A 17,782-nucleotide genomic window follows, 5' to 3' on the forward strand; every position below is an offset into this window, starting at 1 on the left:
GGATGAGTGCCATCTTCCACCACCATGATTTGTTACTGTTGTAGCTATAATAATAAAAAATATATATAGACCACAAAACGGTACAATACAATATAAAGAGTATTATTATTATTATTGGTTGAATAATCCTGGCTCGGCCACCTCCTAGCTGAGGAATCTCGTGCCGGTGGCCCAACTGTCCAGGGGCCAGTTCCCCATCTGACAAATAGGGACCCACGTCCCTGCCTCCCTGTTGTGGAACAGAGGTCACAAGATTGTCCGGGGGGGTCTGCCAAATAGGTCAGCGGGGCTGGAGCCTCAGGGCAGAGGGAAGGGGGAGAAACAACTTGACGCCCCAGCAGGGGCCAGATCAGGAAGCCCGAAGGGGTTCTCTGTCAGTGGGGGGCAGCGACAGCAGCCTGTGTGGGGTGTTACTAAGTCTATGGGGTGCAGGCTCTGTGCCAGCACTGCAGAGACACAAACAGACCAAAATCCTGACCCCTGAGCGGAGAGTCTAGTGGGGCCCAGACAGTAAATAAGGTAAGTAGGTATATTCCATGATGGGAGTTGGTGAGAATCGAGAAAACAGGGAGGAGGTGGGGTGCTGAGGACGGTAGGGGTTACATTTGGACTTGAGGGCTGGGTCAGGAAATTGAGCAAAAACATGGAGGGGAGGAGGGAGGGAGCCTTGAGGTCATCTAGGATAAGAATGCTCCAGGCTGCAGCAACAGTCTGTGCAAAGGCCCTGAGGTCCTGAGGTCAGACTGTGCCCCGTGTTTTCCATAAGGAAGGCTGCAGCAAGTGAGCAAGGTTAGAGCAGGAGGAGGTGAGGGTAGAGGGGTGACAGGGCAGATCGTGCAGGAGGACTTGGGGTTTTACCAGTGACGTGGGAGCTACGGAGGGTTCTTGAGCAGAGGAGGGATGTGACCTGACTCGGGCATTCCCAGGTAGCTTCGGGCCACTGTGAGGGGGAACTGAGTGTAGGCAGGAGCCAGAACACCGAGGCCAGAGATGATGGGCCTAGACGAGGGTGGGGGCCAATGAGAAGGAGAGGTAGGAAGATTCTGGGTCTATCTGAAGGCAGGGCCACAGGATTTGCTGACGGGCCAGATTGTGGTGGCGGTGGTGGTAAGGATGTCCTCCTTCATGACTTCCCCAAGCTTGCAGCCGATATCTTGAAGCCTTTTCTCCTGTTACCCTGTTCTGTGAGGCCAGTTGGCAGGCATTTTAATCCCATTCACCAGACAAAAAAAACTGAGTCCCAGGGAGGTCAGACCTGCTCCAAGGTCCCAAGACACCTACCAGGGAGGAAAAGCCCAAAGCATAGATGGTCCCCGAGGACGAGGATGGGTGTGGGGACAATATCTGCCGCCTCCCCCAGGCAGGAACCCCCAAACCCCACCTTCTCCAGATACCCAGCTGTCTGGCCTGCAGGCCTGTGGGGAGGTGATGTCCAGCCCAGCCCTGAGGTTGGTTTCCAGATTCTGGGAAAAAGCCCCAAATCCACTCCAGACCTGGTCTGGCCCCCTCCCCTCCCAGCCTCCAGCCAGGTCCTCTTCTGCCTCCAAGCCCCTTGGGTGCCTGCGGCAGAAGCCTTCCCAGGCCCGACCCAAGACAAAGGGACGGTGGGGGAGGGGAGGGAGAGCGCCGGAAGGGGTTAACTCCCGGGGCGGAGGTGCTCCAGCATCTCTGGGATAATGCTTCTCTGCCTTCAGCCGTTGGTGACCTTTTTTTTGTCCGTGACCAACTATCCTTCCCTTTCGACCTATCCTGCACTTCCTATGTTCTTTAATCTTCGACACTTTTGCAGCCCTGAAACCACTCATTTAAAAAGGTAACTCGAGGGGCGCCTGGGTGGTTGGGTCCGTTGAGCGTCTGACTTTGGCTCAGGTTCGTGAGTTAGAACCCCACATCAGGCTAGCTGCTGTCAGCAAAGAGCCTGCTTCGGATCCTCTGTCCCCCGAACCTGCCCTTCTGCTGCCCCTCCCCTGCTCTCACTCTCTCTCAAAACGAAACATTAAAAAAAAAAAAAAAAAAAAAGGAAAGAAAAAAAGAAACATTAAAAAGGAAACTTTAGATTGACATCCTAGTTGCAAAACCCTTTGGTTGGCCTCCAGGTGGATACTGCCCCCTCCCCCCCCCCCCGCCCCCCCAAACCCCAGGGCCCCAGGGGCGCCAAGGTATTAAAGACAAATTAGCACCCAGTAGAGACTTTCTTCTGGACCTCTGGAGCTCTGGCAGGGACTGGAGGGACTGGGCTGCCCGCATATGCGTCTCTGCTCAGCCCTTTTCCACCCGTGCCTCAGTCTCCCCCTCCGTAAATTAGGAATCATAGTCCCGCCTGCCTTGCAGGTGCTTTGCAAAGTGAATGAACTCAAATAGATGCATAGATAATTCTAGGAGAATCAGGCCTGGCTGAGATGAAGAAGCACTTTATAAATAATAGCGTTTTTAAAAAATTATTGGACGCCTCAAGAGACAAGCCAGTCATGTGACTTATTAGGAAAGAAAACAACTCTTCTATCTTGTGATTCCCTGTTGCTGCCCAGAAGCCCCTGAAATACAAGTTTCCCACCAAGGTAAGCGCTGGCCCAGAAAGGCCAGCTCTGGAAGCATGGAGGCCCCGAGGCTCTGCCATTTCTCTTCTTGGTGCCGGCCTAGCACCCATGAAGGGCCCCTTCGGGCCTCTCCGGCTCCCGTGGGACTCTGGACTCTCTGGACCTGTTTCCTCACCTGGAAAACAGGGATGGGGGTTACGGTTGGCGTCGATGCGACGCCGGGGACCCGGGCATGGCAAGGCAGTGAGCACAGGGCCATGCCCAACTCGGGAGCCCCAAGCTATTTCGAAAAGCCAGGGGGCCCTGGGCAAGACTCCCTCCCCACTCCTGCCCACACGTCCCCACTTTCCCCTTGGATACGCCCAGTGCACACACACGGGGCCGGAGTTTGTCAGCCGCTCAAATGGTGGAAAAGCAGACAGAGGATTTGCGGGCAGGTTGTGTGTGTGTGTGTGTGTGTGTGTGTGTGTGTGTGTGTGTGTGTGAGAGAGAGAGAGAGAGAGAGAGAGAGAGAGCCCGTGCTACGCCCCTGGATCTGTGTTTTTACTGCATTTTCCTGTTGGCTTCCAGCTGCCCCGCCAGTTCCGGGGAGGGCCCTGGGCCAGCGGCTGTCCTCCCCCCCCTTAATAAAGGCTGGGCCAGCCCCGGGACACCACGCAGCTGCCCAGCCTGGGGACACCAGCCTGCCCTGCCCATCCTCTGCTTCCCCCGGCCCCGGGTTCAGACCATGGGAGGCACCGGCCACAGCGTCTTTTTCCTCCTTTACGGTGAGAATTTGGGGACCCCCCGGGAGGGACGAGGGGGCTGCGGAAAGCACCCCTTGGAGCCTTGACACTCCCTTCACCGTGGAGAAAAGGAAGGTGTGGCTGGCAGCTTGGGGCGGGGGCGGGGGGGGCCCGCGGCACAGGAAGAAGCCACATGGCCAGGCGGGCACATGGAGAGAGGGGCTGGCAGTGCCCAGGCACCCCCCTGCCCTGGCAGAGACTCCCAAGGTGCTCTGGGACCCCCCACTCCCACTCAGAGGGATCTCTAAGCTCTGTCCCAGAGACACTTTGGAGGCTGCTCCTTAAGAGGGAAAACTGAGGCATGGGGAAAGGAAGGGGGCAAAAAGTAAGTGCTGGGGCCCTGTAGGCAACTGCTTTTAATATAGGGCATGGGCAGTGCTGGGGACCTGGGAGCCAGGACCCCTCTAATGCGGGGGGGGGCACTCCCAACATGTCCCCCACTATCTCAGTGACAGGGGGAGCCCCAGAGACCCCATTCTTGCTCTCCCAGTCCCAGCCAGGACTCCCCTGTGAGTTGAAGGAATTTTGCCCGCTAGGGGTTTGAACTTGATTTCACTGTAGCGTCCTCCCACCCCCACCCTGCCTCCCTTCCCGCCCCACCCAGGGTGGCTTTAACGGTCGTTGCCTGAGCAACCAGGCAACAAAGAGAGTGAAGAAATGACACCGGGGGTGCCCAGACCAGAGCTTCCCTGGGCCACAGGGACAGGGGGTTTCCCTGTGCTGGCCCAGGGTGCCAGGCGTGAGCTCAGGTCCTCCCCAACACCCCTACCCCTGCTCTCCTCCGGAGCAAGGGACAGGAGCCTAAGTGGGACACAACTGATGGGGGGGGGTCACTGGGGCCACGCACAGAGCCCCTGAGCCTCACTTTCCACATCAGGAAAATGGGGTGAGTCTGGTCTTCACTTTACAGAGTTAAGGACTGAGTGAGTTTGTGCCCAAACTATTCCTGGCAGGGAGTGGAGTTCACAGTTAAGAATTAAGCAAACAGTACTTTAGTTTTTTATTTTAATTTGTTATTATTTTCTTCTGGGTTGGACACTGGCGGGTCAGACGGACGGGCTGGGGGGTTTCCTTAGCGGGAGGAGCAAGAGAGTGACTGCCCCGGCCCCACCCCAGGGTCCCGAAGCAAGAATCGAATTGCGTTGCCTGCAATGCAAACCAGATGGGACAGAGAGGGGATGACCAGCAGCTCCTCTCCCAGCTCCTGTTTGGGTGACTTCCAAGGCCCCAGATGGAGCCGGCCTGGCCCAGCAGCCTTGGTGGTTGGGGAGGAGCCCCGCCCAGGCCCCAGTGGAGGTTTTGGGGTGCAAAGGACCCCTCCACGCCAGGGTCTGGGAACTTGAGCTCAATCCCACCTTCCTTGGCCCCCCTTTTTCCACCAGATTCTTCCTGAGCTTTTTCTGGGCTCCAAGCCTTGTTTGTCCATCTATAGAATGGACGGAACCAGAACCTGCCAGGGCATTTCTGAGCATGACAGTGGCTATTTGGGGCTTTGGGAGCTGGGAACAGATCAGCCACGGCCCATACTGCCAGGGAGGGTCATTTTGTGGTCTGTCTTGCAAAGAGGAACTGGGTCCTGGCCGAGGGGGGAATTAGCCAAGCCCTGTGGCCAGAGAGGAGGAAGGGAGGCAGGAATCCTCGTTAGAGGGAGGGGAAGGGCATTCTAGCCTCAGTTTACTCTGACTCGAGGGCCCTGAGGCAGGGGGCAGGGGGGGGGGTGGTGGTGGTGTCTCTGGCTCCACTTGGCCTAAGGGGTATCAAGTCTGGACACAGGAACTGAGGGGTCAGGGCACCTTCCCGTCTGCACCCGCTGCAGCCCTTCCAACTGTGCTCACAACGACGGACCCCAGAATTCCCCTAGGAGCCCCATCCAGGGGCAACACAATGTGACTCATCCCTTCCCCTCGGCCCAGGAAGTGACTCATGCCCTCCCTTCCTCCCTCCCTCCCCGTCTCCATCCCCTCACCCACCACCCCACTTTGGGTCTCCCTGGATAATCGGGGTCTCCCCAGCTTCGCCAGCATTCCTAGCCTGGCAGGGAGTGGAGGTCTCCCCCAGCCCTTCCCAGGCCCCCACCTGCTGCTGAAGCACCCTCTGCCCTCCCTCCCTTCCCGTTTCCATTCACCCCCCTTTCCAGTTGTATCCGTCTCCCTATCTTGCTCTCAATCTCTCCATTTCTGTCTCTCTGTCCAATCTCTGCCATCTCAGTCTCTCTATTTCCGTAAGTTCCTGATTTCTCTGTCCATCTCCTTCTAGCACAGCCTTAACTTCTGCCTGATTCTCTCCCTCCACCTGTCCTGTTCCCTTTCTCCCTGTCTCTCCCCCCGCCCCCTCTCCTTCTCTTCCATCACGATCTCCTTGTCTCTCTCACTGGTGAACAAGGAGCTCCCTGTCTCTAGAGCCCCTGTTGACTTGAGGAGGACCCCCAAACCCATGCCGTGGGAATAGGGTCCCCCTGAACAGCAGGAACGGCATTAGACGAGCACCACCCCCCACACTGAGCCCACAGCGTCTTCCTGTGTGCAGGGAGCCTGGGGTGAAATGTCACCACTGGGTCCCAAGCCGGTCGTTGGGCTGACAGATGTGGGTGTGGTGTGCGTGCACCTGTGTCCCTGAGCCAGGGTGTGGGGGCTGGAGCATCAGAGATTCGAACACCTGGTCCAACCCCTTCACTGGTATAGGAAGGAATAACGATGGTAAAACTTGGACACACCAGGCAGTATCCACGAGCCTGATTCTCACACGCCTCCAAGAAATGCTGCCAATTAACATCCCCATTCTGCAGATGGGGAAACTGAGGCACCGAAAAGTGAGGCAACCGGAACAAGGTCTGGGATTCGAACCAAGGCCACCTGTCGCCAACTGAACTGTTGCCGCAGCTGGGTCCCTTCCCCACCCTGTCCAAAACCCATCCCCAGACAACAGGTCGCAGACACTCTGGCCGTGGTTGTTGGAGTCCAGGGAGGGCTGCCCACTCTCTCATTAGGCGATGGACAGAGCCCAAGCCTGGGAGCGCTCAGCAGCCCCCTGCCCTCAGATGTGTCACCCTCAGGCCCCCATCATTCCTTCCTTGCTCTGGGGTCCCCTCCCCAACCCCCCAACAACACACACCCTCTGTCTCTGTTCCAGTGCTGTGTGTCTTGTGGACCCTGTTCGAAGCTGAATCTCAGAAAACCAGTGGTGAGTCTGCGGCAAAGTCAGCCACAGCCACAGCCTGGGGAGGGGGCCCTGGACCCCCACAGCCCAGGCAGGAGAGGTCTGATGCAGGGGGAAGGCCAGGGCTGCCCCTCCCAGCAACCCCAACTTTGGAGATGATCCTGCCCACCGCCCCCCCCCCCCCTCCCCAGCACCTGGCTCAGACCTCACCTTCCAACTGTGGTCACCATCCCCACAGACTGTGCTCGCTGGTGCCCCCTGAACTCCAGATGTGTCAACGCCACGGCCTGTCGCTGCTCTCCGGGGTTCACTTCTTTATCTGGGGACATCTTCACCAACCGCTTGGAGAATTGTGATGGTACAGGGGCCTGGGGGGAGGGGGTGGGGGTGGGGCATGGAGATGGTGAGGCATAGCCCAGTGCCCATGGGAGATGTGAGTGGAGGTTGGGGTCTCTGCCTTTGGCCTTGGGACTCTCATCAAGGGCACAGAAAAGAGAAGGGAAAAGATATAAAGGTGGGAAATAAGAAGTGAACAAACTGGAGAGAGAGGAGCTGGGTCTCCAGGACCCCTGGAGTCTATGCTCCGGTTTGCCCTTCCAGGACTGGGAGGAAGATGCTGAGATGCCGCCCACACCGCATCTCAGCACTCCCTGCTGTGCTCAAATCCGGGCTGCCAGCCAGAGGGCAGAGAAGAGCAGAGCTGATTGAGTGGGCTTCAGGAACGGCTTGCTCCAGCTGCAGCCCAGCCTCTGCAGTAGAGCTCAAGAGTCTAATCATTTCTTAAGAAACACTGATGAAGCGTGGGGCCCCATGCTGGGGAGTCAGGCCGGGGGTAGGGATCTCCTCCCCACAGGAACTCATGCATTTGGGAGGTGACCCTTTGTCCTGTTGTGTTCCAGACATCAATGAGTGTGGGCCACCCTTGGCAGTGTCCTGTGGAAAATTTGCAGACTGCCAGAACACAGAAGGGAGCTACCACTGCGAATGCAGCCCCGGTTACCTGCTTGCTTCTGGGGCAAAAGCATTCAGGAATGAGAGTGAGAACACGTGTCAAGGTAAGAACCACCCCACACCTTCCATCTCCCCGCCTACGAGGTTTGGGGTGACCAGAGCCATCGCTAAAGCATCCCGGGGGCGGGATGAGTCGGGACAGGTATGTCTGTTCCTGGGCCACCAGCACAGAGAGGCGGGGTAGCGGGAGGGACAAGGGCCTGAATCCTGGCTTTGCCACTTGATAGCTGTGTGTGTGACCCTGGCCAGGATACTTATTCAGAAATCACCGTTAATGCGCAAGATGTGATATTATCGTGATTTTGTGTTAAGGAAAAAAAAAAAAGAATCTCTAGTTTTTACAGATAAAAACAAAAGCAGCTTTGCCTTTTGTTAACCGGGGGACCTTGGACAAGTGATCCCGCCTCTCTGTGCCTCAGTTTACCCATCTGTAAAAAAAAAAGGGGGGGGGTGACAATGGTGCTTACCTCATGGAATTGCCAGGAAGGGAGGCAGCAAAGCACAGAACAGTGGTGGCTGCTGGGTTTTATGATCTGATGCACCCTCTCCGGGATGGGCGTCCCCAGGGCCTGTGCCCAGGGTGGGCACTGAGACCCCACTGTAATCCCATCTCTTGCCGTGGTCTTGCACAGTGAGGACACCGTTCAGGCCCAGAAGCCAGCCTCCGCGCATCACCAGGCTTTGCCGCCCTTCCAGGGAGAACAGCAGGCAGCGGAAGGGGCTTCGGGCATCCTCAGGGGGCTGGGGGGCGGGCAGCAGTGGCCACAGGGGGTTAGTGTAGAATACAGAGAGAGGAGAGGAGGAGAGCAGAAGTGAGGTGAGGACGGGGCAGAGCTGAGGGTCCAGAGGACTCTAAGGAGGGTCCAAGGCACCCCCCCACCCCCCGCCAGCCACTGTGGAGAGAAGAGCCCACAGCCTTGGTCCCAGCCCCTTCCTGCCCTGCATGCAGACAGAGGGCTGCAGAGCCTCCCTGGTGGGAGGGAAGGGGGCACCTGCACTTCCGTGGAGCCCAGCAATGCTGGTCCCGAGGGGCCCCTGTGGGTCAATCTTGTGGCCCAGACATGTGGCCTCGCCAGAGGACAGAGTGGGAAATGGAAATGGAAATGGAAAAAGGTCCCTCATTTCCAGGTGAATATAGCACGTTTGGGGAATGGAGAGTGGGCCGGGTTTCAACTCCCACTTGCCTCCCGGGCCAGATGCCCCTGTGCACCGAGCAACCTGCACAACTGCACATGGTGATCATGGATCCCACCCAGTGTGCCTGGACAGGCAATGCCACCCACCCACTGTTGTGGTGCTTGTGGTTATCGAGGGGCTGCATTGCTGTGTTACAACAGGCCAGGGCTGAGAGACGGGGACTCTGTCAGGCGGCTGGGTAGACACATAACAAGAGACGGGAGAGGGACCGCCACGGACCTCAAGCTGGGTGACAGGGAAGGGAGAGTCTCCGCTGGTTTGGCCCAGGACCTGCCACCTGAAGACCCAGCTCTGTGAAGGGCTCAGCCTCTGTCGCAGCCGAGGACGCATCACCCATGTCGTGGCAGTGCATCTGGCCACAGGCAGGGGAGACCCAGGCTGCTCTGCGGGCCCCTTGCCCCGCCCTCCCCAGGCATCAAAGGATGTCCTTGTCACCTACCTGGTGACCCGCACCTCTCTGAACCCCCCGGCTCAGGCCCCTCCACAGAGGGTCACCCCTGGATGTTTGCGAGCAGGCCCACAGCCCCTGGCCAGCCCTGCCCTAGCCAGCATCCTGCCTGGAGAAGGCCCCTCCTGATGCCCTGATCACCACCCCCCTTCTCAAGCACTGGGCCTCCCTCTATTTCCCCGCATAAGGCTCCGTCCCCACCCTCCCCAGTAACTTTGGTTCAGGGGCCTGAGGGCAACCCGGCTGACCAGGACCCGGAGGATGTGTCTGGGGTGGGCCAGGTGACAGCAACCCTCCCCCACCCCCCACCATTTGCACACTTGGAGAGTCAGGTGAACCAAGAGGCTCCCCCTCTGGACCAGATGACAAGGGAGACTGTCATCCAGGACCATTGCCCCAGGCCCAGCCCTCTCCTGAGGGACAGAAGATAGAGGCTGAGCCCCATTCGGCTGGGCCCAGTGTCTGCCCCCCTGGGGGGAGCCCAAGGGCCAAGAAGACACAATCGTCTGTCATGCCTCGCCCATCAGCACCTGCTCCCTCCTCCAGTCCTCGCCCGCTGCTGGCCTCCCTCAGACGTGGATCCTCACCGCTTCCTGCCAGTCTAGGGAATGCCCTCATGGGAAAAAGGCATCTTCACTGCCCCAAGGCCGCCCGACTGGACATCAGCAGCACCGTCCACCCCAGCCTGGCGCCCACCGTCCATCCTTACTCTCCCTGCCCCTGCCCCAAAGCCTCGTCTTTTAAAGGCCTGGCTTGGGTGTGGGACCTGTCCATCGCCGTGGAGCTGGAGTCTCAGAGTTAGCGTGGATGGGAGCGTGCCGTCTGTCCCCTGAGGGTGACCGGGATTCCAAGGGGAATTCAGCCAGCAAGCGGCCACCCTGGCGAAGTCAGGGTAAAGGCCGTGGCTGGGAGCCCTGACAGGTCCTGGTCTGCTGTGCAGCATTTCCCTGGCACTCGGCTCTCAGGAAGGCCCACCCTGGACTTGTCCAAGTCCTCAGGCTGGGACACAGGTGGTCATGCGTCCCTGCCCCAGCTGGGAACCACCCAGAGAGGCAGACGGGAGGACTCAGGCTGCTTCCTGCCACATCTGGACAACCGAACATCTGGGCCACCATGCTTTGCCCCTAGGACGCCTCCATGTGAATTAGAAAAGCACCCCCGCTCGCTGAGGAGGAGACGGCGGGGCCTTCCAGATGCTTCTATCCCAGGAAACAGCTGCAGGCAGCCCTCCAACACCCTCTCCTTCCCCCTGCAGACGTGGACAAATGTCAGCGGAAACCCAGACTCTGTAAAGGCCGCAGCATCTGCATCAACACCCAGGGCAACTACACCTGCAGGTGCCCACCCGGCTTGGAGCTCAACCTGAGCGACCCAAATGTGTGCTCAGGTAGAGGCCCCGGAAGACGCTGTGAGGCTGTGCCGGAGCTGGGGTGGGGCCAAGGCGGACCCCGCAGCCCTCGGAGCAGGGAGAAGAGCCTTGGGTTCCTGAAACACTAGGGCTTTGCTCTGCCCAAGGATCTGCCTCCCCAGAAGGCCCACCACAGAGCAGGGAGGTAGCAGGGCCTTCCGGGCCTGGGGTTCCCTTGTGGAGCCCCCCACCTCTGTGAGCATCCCCTGGTCTCGCCCCTTCCTCACCTGCCCCTTGGGAGCAGGGGGAGGGTGTCGCTTCCAGTTCCTGGAAAGGGAGCCTGGGCCAGAGCTGGGGAGGGAGTAGCTGAGAGTCCTTGGAAAGAAAGTCCGGTCCCCATGACTCAGTTTTCCCCCTGGTTTCACAGCCTGTAAACCGGGGACCATGGTCCCTGCCACGCCCATCTTGCAGGGAGGCCATCATAAGGTGCACTGAGATTGAGGTGGAAGGTCACCAGGGGGCAGCACGTGCAATAACAGCAGGGTCCCTGATGCCGGGCAGCGAGAGGTGGGTGCAGCCAGTGGAGGGGACCCTGACCCTCTGGCTTTGTCCTCAGATGTGAATGAATGTACCTCGGGGCAAAACCCGTGCCACAACACCACCCACTGCCTCAACAACATTGGGAGCTATGAGTGCCGCTGCCGCCCTGGCTGGAAGCCCATTCCTGGGTCCCCCAATGGCCCAAACAACACCGTCTGTGAAGGTCCAGAGCTCAGATGCCACGTCCTGGAGACCCACACTCAGAACAGCTGATTGCATGCGTATTCAGTGGCACCCACACCACCCAAGCAGAATGAATGCTGGCGGTGCCCTCCTGTGCCAAGCGTTAATTCTCTTGAGGCTAGATGGGAAAAGATCTGGGGGGGGGGGGGCGGGGATCCTGGGGAAGGAGCCGGGGTACTGAGGAGCAGGCTCCTTGGAGACCCCAGGCGGCAGCTAATTACCAACTGGGACAAAGGTGTTTCAATAGTTCACAACCTGCACATCTGTACAGGGCTCACGTGCTATGTGTCAGGCCTCCCCACACTTCCCATAACTCCTGCATCACCAGGATGTGGGGTCGGCAGGGGACGTCACCTCCAGCCAAGGTGGGAGGTACTAATATGGGGAAAGGGGGCGGGACACAGAAGGAGAAGGGCCCGAGTCCCATCTTTGTGTCCCCAGATGTGGATGAGTGCAGCTTCCGGCCGCCTGTGTGCCACAACTCCACCGTCTGCGTCAACACCGTGGGCTCATACAGGTGCCGCTGCCGCCGTGGCTGGGAGCTCAAACCCGGATTCCAGAATAAGCAAATGAACACCACCTGTCAAGGTAGCTGGTCTGACCTGACCCCAGCCGCCATCCCAACACACACACAGACACTCTCACACCTAATAAATGGCTGTTTTATCGCCTGCAGAGATGTCCTTCCCTGCCTGGACCGAACCCCCTGGAATCAAGAGCCAGGTGGGTGGCCCCAGCAGGGACCAGGAGGCAGGAATCCCTCTGTGCCGCCCGCCTAATTCCCCCAGTTTCCCCAAGCTCCCCCCCCCCACCCCAACACACATACGCGAGGCTCTCTGACCCGCCCCTTCTCCTCTCTTCCCAGAGACTCTCCGACTTCTTTAAAAAAGTCCAAGTTCTGCGCAGAGACTTCAAGCCGGCCTTGGCTCAGGACACCATCCAGGTAAGAGCAAGCGCTGGGGGGGGGGGGGGGGGTGTGAACCCGTGGACAGCATGGGGTGGCAGAGGGATGCTTCCGTGTGAGTGGAGACAGCCCAAGCAGGGGTTACACGAGCACAAACACAAACATACATACACCCCTTAAAACGCACACACGCACACTGGAGAGGCACAGAATGCCAACAGAATGCAGCAGTCAAGAATTTCGCCTCCCTAGTTAGGCCACAAGGGCTCAAATCCCCCCCATCCCACCCACCCTGCCCCACCGATTGCCACTTTCTGCTGTGTGACGTCAGGCGAGTGAGTCTCCCTCTCTGAGCCTCATTCTCCTCGTCTGAAAATAGTGCCTGCTTTACACAGTTGGGTTTGAAGGTTTCTGTGAACCAAAAGAAGTAAGGCTCAAAGAAAGAACGGTGCCTGGCACACAGTGAGCATGATGTGTTAAGGTTTAGCCTATGTGTTAAGCTGGGGAGAAATATGTGAGCCCATGTCATTTTAAATTTTCCAGTAGTGGGGCGCCTGACTGGCTCAGTCGGAAGGGCGTGCCACTCTTGGTCTCGGGGTTGTGAGTTCAAGCCCCACGCTGGGTGTAGAGATGGCTATAAAATTGTTTTAAATTATATATGCTAACTAAATTGGATGTAAATTTTAAAAATAAAATTAAATATATATATCAAAAAAATTTTAATTAAAAAAGCAAACAAAAATAAAAATTTCCAGTAGCTACATTAAAATAAACAAAAGTAAACAAGTGAAATTGATGTGGAGATCGCATTTAACCCAGCAGATTCAAAATTATTCCCATTTCAACGTGGACCCAGATTTCGAGTGCTGGATAGCCATGTGTGGCTTGTGGCAATTCTGCTGGTCAGTGCAGGTGTAGAGCCTGGGAGGAAGCCCGTGCCTGTCCCCCAGGCAACCCCAGGTGGTTCTGCAGTGTGCCCCTAGGTAGAGGCGGGTTGAAGTCAGGCAGCCCTTGCGGGGCAGTGACCCACCAGCTGTCACCCATCCCCCCCAGAGCCTCATCACGTCAGTGGATGAGCTGCTGGAAGTCCCCAGTGACCTGGACGCCTTGGCCCTGCCTGAAAGGCACAAGGTGGCCACCCACCTCCTCTCTGAGCTTGAAAGAGTCCTGAGGACCTTGGCCAAGGCCATGCCTGGAGCCTCCTTCACCTACAGTTCCCGTTTGAAAACAGGTGAGACCTCGCCCTGCCCGGGGCCTCATCCGGCACCCAGAGCCCCCGATCACTGCCCCTCTCTTCTCAGAGCTGTCCCTGATGATCCAGGAGCAAGGGGACGGATACGCCACCATAGGCCAGAGCCATGCACGGATGCTGCTGGACTGGGCTGTGGCAACCGCAGCCAGGGACTCAGGTAACAGCGGGGATCCGGAGGGGACTCCCGTGGGAAAGGGGAGGAGGAGCTGGGATGTGGCAAGGGTTGAGGTTCTAAATATGCAACAACTGGAAACTGGCCTATTGCCAGGGATCCCAGGCATCATGGTGTCCTGGAGGGCCTGAATAGACATCCTGGGAGGGAGGATGAGGCGTGGGAGGAGGAAGGGCAGAAGGTAGTAGCCGGCCTGTCTACCCCCCAGACCCCACCGTGATGGGCATCTTCTCCAGCTGTAAAATGCAGAGATTGCTGGCCAACGCCTCCTTGGAGTTGGACCCCGAGACGAAAGCTAAGCTAAAAGATCTCCACCAAAGTCCTGTCCGTGGCGCCCAGTACAAGCTCCTCTCAGCCGTCAACTTGGTCTTTCTGAGCAACACAAACACCGAGCACCTTGACTCTCCGGTCACCTTTGCCTTCTCCCACCCTGTGAGTCCTCTGGTGGGGAGGAATCAGTCCTACTGCTCACTCCTTAGCCAGGGTCACAGGGGTTCCTCTGCAGCCTTCATTTCCCTACTCTGCTTCTTCCTCAAACGGACCTCAGGGCCTTTGCATCTGCTGTGCCTTCTGTGTGAGACACACCGTCTCCCACGTGACTCAGTCCTTTACCTGGTTCCAGTCTTTGTTCAAATGTCACCTCTTCTTTTAGGTCTTCCTTGACCTCCTCATTTAAAATTACAGTCTGTAATCATGCCCCACCTTCCCCTATGCTGTTTCTCTTTTCAAAAGCTCTTACTACCTTCTAAAACGCCATCTAGTTTCCTTATCAGGTTCATTATTTACATCGGTCTCCCTCACTGGCATGCCGAGCCCAGAAGGGCAGGGACTTGTGTCAGCCCTGTTCATTGTGTGCCAGACCAGGGGACACAGCAAAGGAGGCGCTCAGTAAATACCTGTCAAATGAAAAACAGCCCTCCTCGGGCTCAACCAAGCCCAGGACCCAAGAGTGGGCTCCAGGCTAACCTCTCCAACCATTCCCGCCTGCCTGCAGATGGAGACACCCGGACCGCGGCAGGGGCTGGTGTGTGCATTCTGGAAGAGTGACGACAGGGGCGGAGGGCACTGGAACACCACGGGCTGCTGGACCCGGGGCACCAGGAATAACAGCACCACGTGCCAGTGCAGCCACCTGAGCAGCTTTGCCATCCTCATGGCCCACTATGACATAGAGGTGAGCAGCCCTCAAAAGCCCACAGGTGGCAAGCCTGGCTTAGGTGAGACAGATAGCTGTATGGTCACACAGCCCCAGTGGTCCCACCCCATGCCCCCCAGCCCCTTCCCTGGGACCCAGCAACTGCTCTGGCTAGCGCCTCTCTGACTGTCCATCTGGAACCGGTGGTTAAATAATCGCTAAAAGCTCCAAAGGGAGTACAAGGCTCTGTATGTGGCTTCAGAGATACACAGAGAAGCTGGGCCACGCATTTAATTGAAATGGGCCAGGCAGAGTATGGGAGGCTCTGGTCCAAGCCAAAAGCCCAGGAAGGACAAAAAGGCAGGTTTCAACGAGTTGATAGAGGTGGCCAGGTGTAGGAGGGGTAGAACTTGAGATGAGCGAGGAGGGTCAGAGAGGTGGGACCATTAGTGTTAGAAAGAAGAATGTGGCCTTGAGGCTTAGCGCGGGGAGGCCCATCAGGAGGAACTGGGATCCCTGGTGCATCCGTGGTTGTGTGTGTGCATTGCGCGGGGTGGTGGGTGTTTAGGAAGAGACACAAAGAAAGCCTGTTCAAGCGTTGAAGGCAGGGGATGTGGGGGGAGGCGAGTGCATGATCTCCAGAGACCTGGAGGGCAGGCCCCTAATGGGTCCGGGTGGTGGGGCCCGCAAGGAGGGCAGGAAGGGCTCAGGGCGCTGACGGAGCCCCACGCACCCCATCCTGCATCTAGGACCCGAAGCTGGCCCTGATCACCAAGGTGGGGCTAGCGCTGTCGCTAGTCTGCCTGCTGCTATGCATTCTCACCTTCCTGCTGGTGCGGCCCATCCAGGGCTCGCGCACCACCGTGCACCTGCATCTCTGCATCTGCCTCTTCGTGGGCTCCGCCATCTTCCTGGCGGGCATCGAGAACGAAGGCGGCCAGGTGAGGTCCGGGGCGGTGGGAACGTCTCACCTCCACCAGAACCCCAGGCCGGCGGCGCCCGGGAGGGGGAGCGCCCCGTCCAGTCCCGGGGCTGGGTGGCCACCGCCCGCTCCGCCCCGCGCGAGGTCCTCGGCACTACAGAGCTGTGGCCGCTCGTCCCCGCCCGCCCCGAGGGCCCTGGCGGGGCGCGGCCCCGCCCCGCACTGACGTCGCCCCGCCCCCGCCCCGCCCCCGCCCCGCCCCCGCCCCGCCCCCGCCCCGCAGGTGGGGCTGCGCTGCCGCCTGGTGGCCGGACTGTTGCACTACTGCTTCCTGGCCGCTTTCTGCTGGATGAGCCTCGAGGGACTGGAGCTTTACTTCCTGGTGGTGCGCGTGTTCCACGGCCAGGGCCTGAGCAAGTGCTGGCTCTACCTGATCGGCTATGGGGTGCCCCTGCTCATCGTGGCCATCTCGGCGGCCGTCAGACAAGAGCACCACGGCCGCTCCCTCTAGTGAGTGCAGCGGAGCGGTCCGATGGGAGGGCAGGGGACCACGGTCCTGGCCAGTGTCCTTCCCCTCTGGGGAGCTGACATGACCCTCCCTTTCCACCCAGTTGCTGGTTGAACCCAAAAGATGGCTTCCTCTGGAGCTTCCTGGGACCTGTGATCTTCATCGTTCTGGTAGCCGCCCCCACCCCACACCTGAGGAGCGCAGCCACACTGGGCCAGCTCTCCCCACCCCACCCCCCCCCCCCGCCCCCACAGTCCCAGGGATTCCCCCTAATGCCAGTTCTACCTTCCCCCCAACCCAGTTCAATGCTGTCATCTTCGTGACTACTGTCTGGAAACTCACGCAGAAGTTTTCTGAGATCAACCCAGACATGAAGAAACTTAAGAAGGCCAGGTGAGAGTGGAGGGCAGGGAAGGGGCTGGCAGGGAGCAGAGGGTGCGCGAGGGGGGCCTCCCCCACTGCAACGCTGTCCTCTCCGCAGGGTAATGACCATCACGGCTGTCGCTCAGCTCTTTCTGCTGGGCAGCACCTGGGTCTTCGGCCTGTTCCTCTTTAACCCACACAGCTGGGTGCTGTCCTACACCTTCACCGTCCTCAACTGCCTGCAAGGCTTCTTCCTCTTCCTCTTCCACTGCCTGCTCAACAAGAAGGTGGGCTGTGGCTGGGCTGGGGGGGGGGGGCGGTGCACCAGGCCCCCCTGCCTGGGGCCTGCCCCTTCCCTAACCTGGCTCCCCGGGCCCCACAGGTGAGGGAGGAGTACCGGAAGTGGGCCGGCTGGGTCACCGGGAACAGGTACTCGGAGTTCACCACCTCCTCAACCAACCAGACTCAGGTAAGGGCTGAGCCTGGGGTAGGGGTGCTGGGCCAGAGGACACCCAGCCCAGGCTCTGTGCTCACAGTGTACCTTTCTTACCAGGCCCACAGGCCTTCGGAGTCCGGCATGTGACAGCGCGGCTCCCACCAGACCAGGAGGTCCTGTGGCCTCAGCAGCTTTTGCACGTGTTGAACGACGGTCCCCTCCTCTCTCGCCCCTCTGCTCCCTCCGCCAGCCTGCCTCGGCCCCCATGTGCACCACAGAAAGCAGGGGGCAGCAGCTGTGGTCTGGCCCAGGAAGCCCAGAACACCCAGCCTGGCGGAGAGTTGGACCCGCCGGGCCTGCTTCTGCTGGCTGCCTCCCTGCCCCACCCCAGCCAGGACCCAGGGTGAGGGCAGGAGTCCGGCCCAGGGCCGCAGTGCCTTTCCCGGCTACCCCAGGCCTGTCAGACTGAGGACGCTGTGCCCAGCCAGGCCCTTTCCCCTCGTCTGTTTTTGCTACAGAACAAGAGGCCAGGGTGCTGGGGCTCTAGCTCCCCGTTAAGCTAAGACTGAGGCCAGGGGTGGGGGAAAAGCAGGGCCCCTCCCAGCCCCACTGCCTGAGGCTCACGGTACAGAAGCCCATCTGCTCCTGGAGGCAGAAGGCTCTCACTTGTTTGGAAAGTTGTGAATGTGGTATGTTGTTGTTTTTAATCTGTATAAACTTTTCAACATCGACACATAAAATTAAACGTCCTACTGATAAAGAAAATTGCTGTGGAGCTCCCTGGCCAGGCCTGCTACACCCACGAAAAGCTGAGAGCCGAGCAAC

The 17,782-nt window shown here is 58.8% G+C and overlaps 1 protein-coding gene and 1 long non-coding RNA gene across 4 annotated transcripts; one reads left to right on the plus strand and one right to left on the minus strand.

The window, feature by feature from the left end:
- Nucleotides 1–2,395: 2,395 nt before the first annotated feature.
- LOC109494582 lies at nt 2,396–15,680 on the minus strand. The gene is made up of 4 exons (XR_002149515.3): nt 15,552–15,680; nt 7,957–8,230; nt 6,689–6,846; nt 2,396–2,712 (listed from the first exon to the last, which is right to left on the minus strand). It is a non-coding gene; the product is annotated as an uncharacterized LOC109494582 (long non-coding RNA).
- On the plus strand, nt 3,128–17,722 carry ADGRE5 (adhesion G protein-coupled receptor E5). 3 transcript variants are annotated; one of them, XM_023246285.2, is made up of 20 exons: nt 3,128–3,304; nt 6,452–6,502; nt 6,717–6,836; nt 7,378–7,533; nt 10,390–10,521; nt 11,099–11,245; nt 11,707–11,853; nt 11,942–11,988; nt 12,131–12,208; nt 13,223–13,400; nt 13,471–13,578; nt 13,802–14,025; nt 14,588–14,767; nt 15,478–15,669; nt 15,934–16,160; nt 16,262–16,328; nt 16,460–16,551; nt 16,640–16,808; nt 16,904–16,990; nt 17,075–17,722. In XM_023246285.2, the coding sequence occupies exons 1-20, from the start codon at nt 3,265–3,267 to the stop codon at nt 17,102–17,104; spliced, it is 2,472 nt and encodes an 823-aa protein (XP_023102053.2). In that variant the 5' UTR covers nt 3,128–3,264; the 3' UTR covers nt 17,105–17,722. The 3 variants fall into 3 exon arrangements, with proteins under 3 accessions (XP_023102053.2, XP_044902883.1, XP_044902894.1); XM_045046948.1 differs by lacking the exon at nt 10,390–10,521 and having other exon boundaries at nt 3,129–3,304; XM_045046959.1 differs by lacking the exons at nt 10,390–10,521; nt 11,099–11,245 and having other exon boundaries at nt 3,131–3,304.
- The last annotated feature ends 60 nt before the right edge of the window (nt 17,723–17,782 follow it).

This window comes from Felis catus, chromosome A2 (genome assembly GCF_018350175.1).
Source record: "Felis catus isolate Fca126 chromosome A2, F.catus_Fca126_mat1.0, whole genome shotgun sequence".
In the NCBI taxonomy this organism is placed as follows: domain Eukaryota; kingdom Metazoa; phylum Chordata; class Mammalia; order Carnivora; family Felidae; genus Felis; species Felis catus.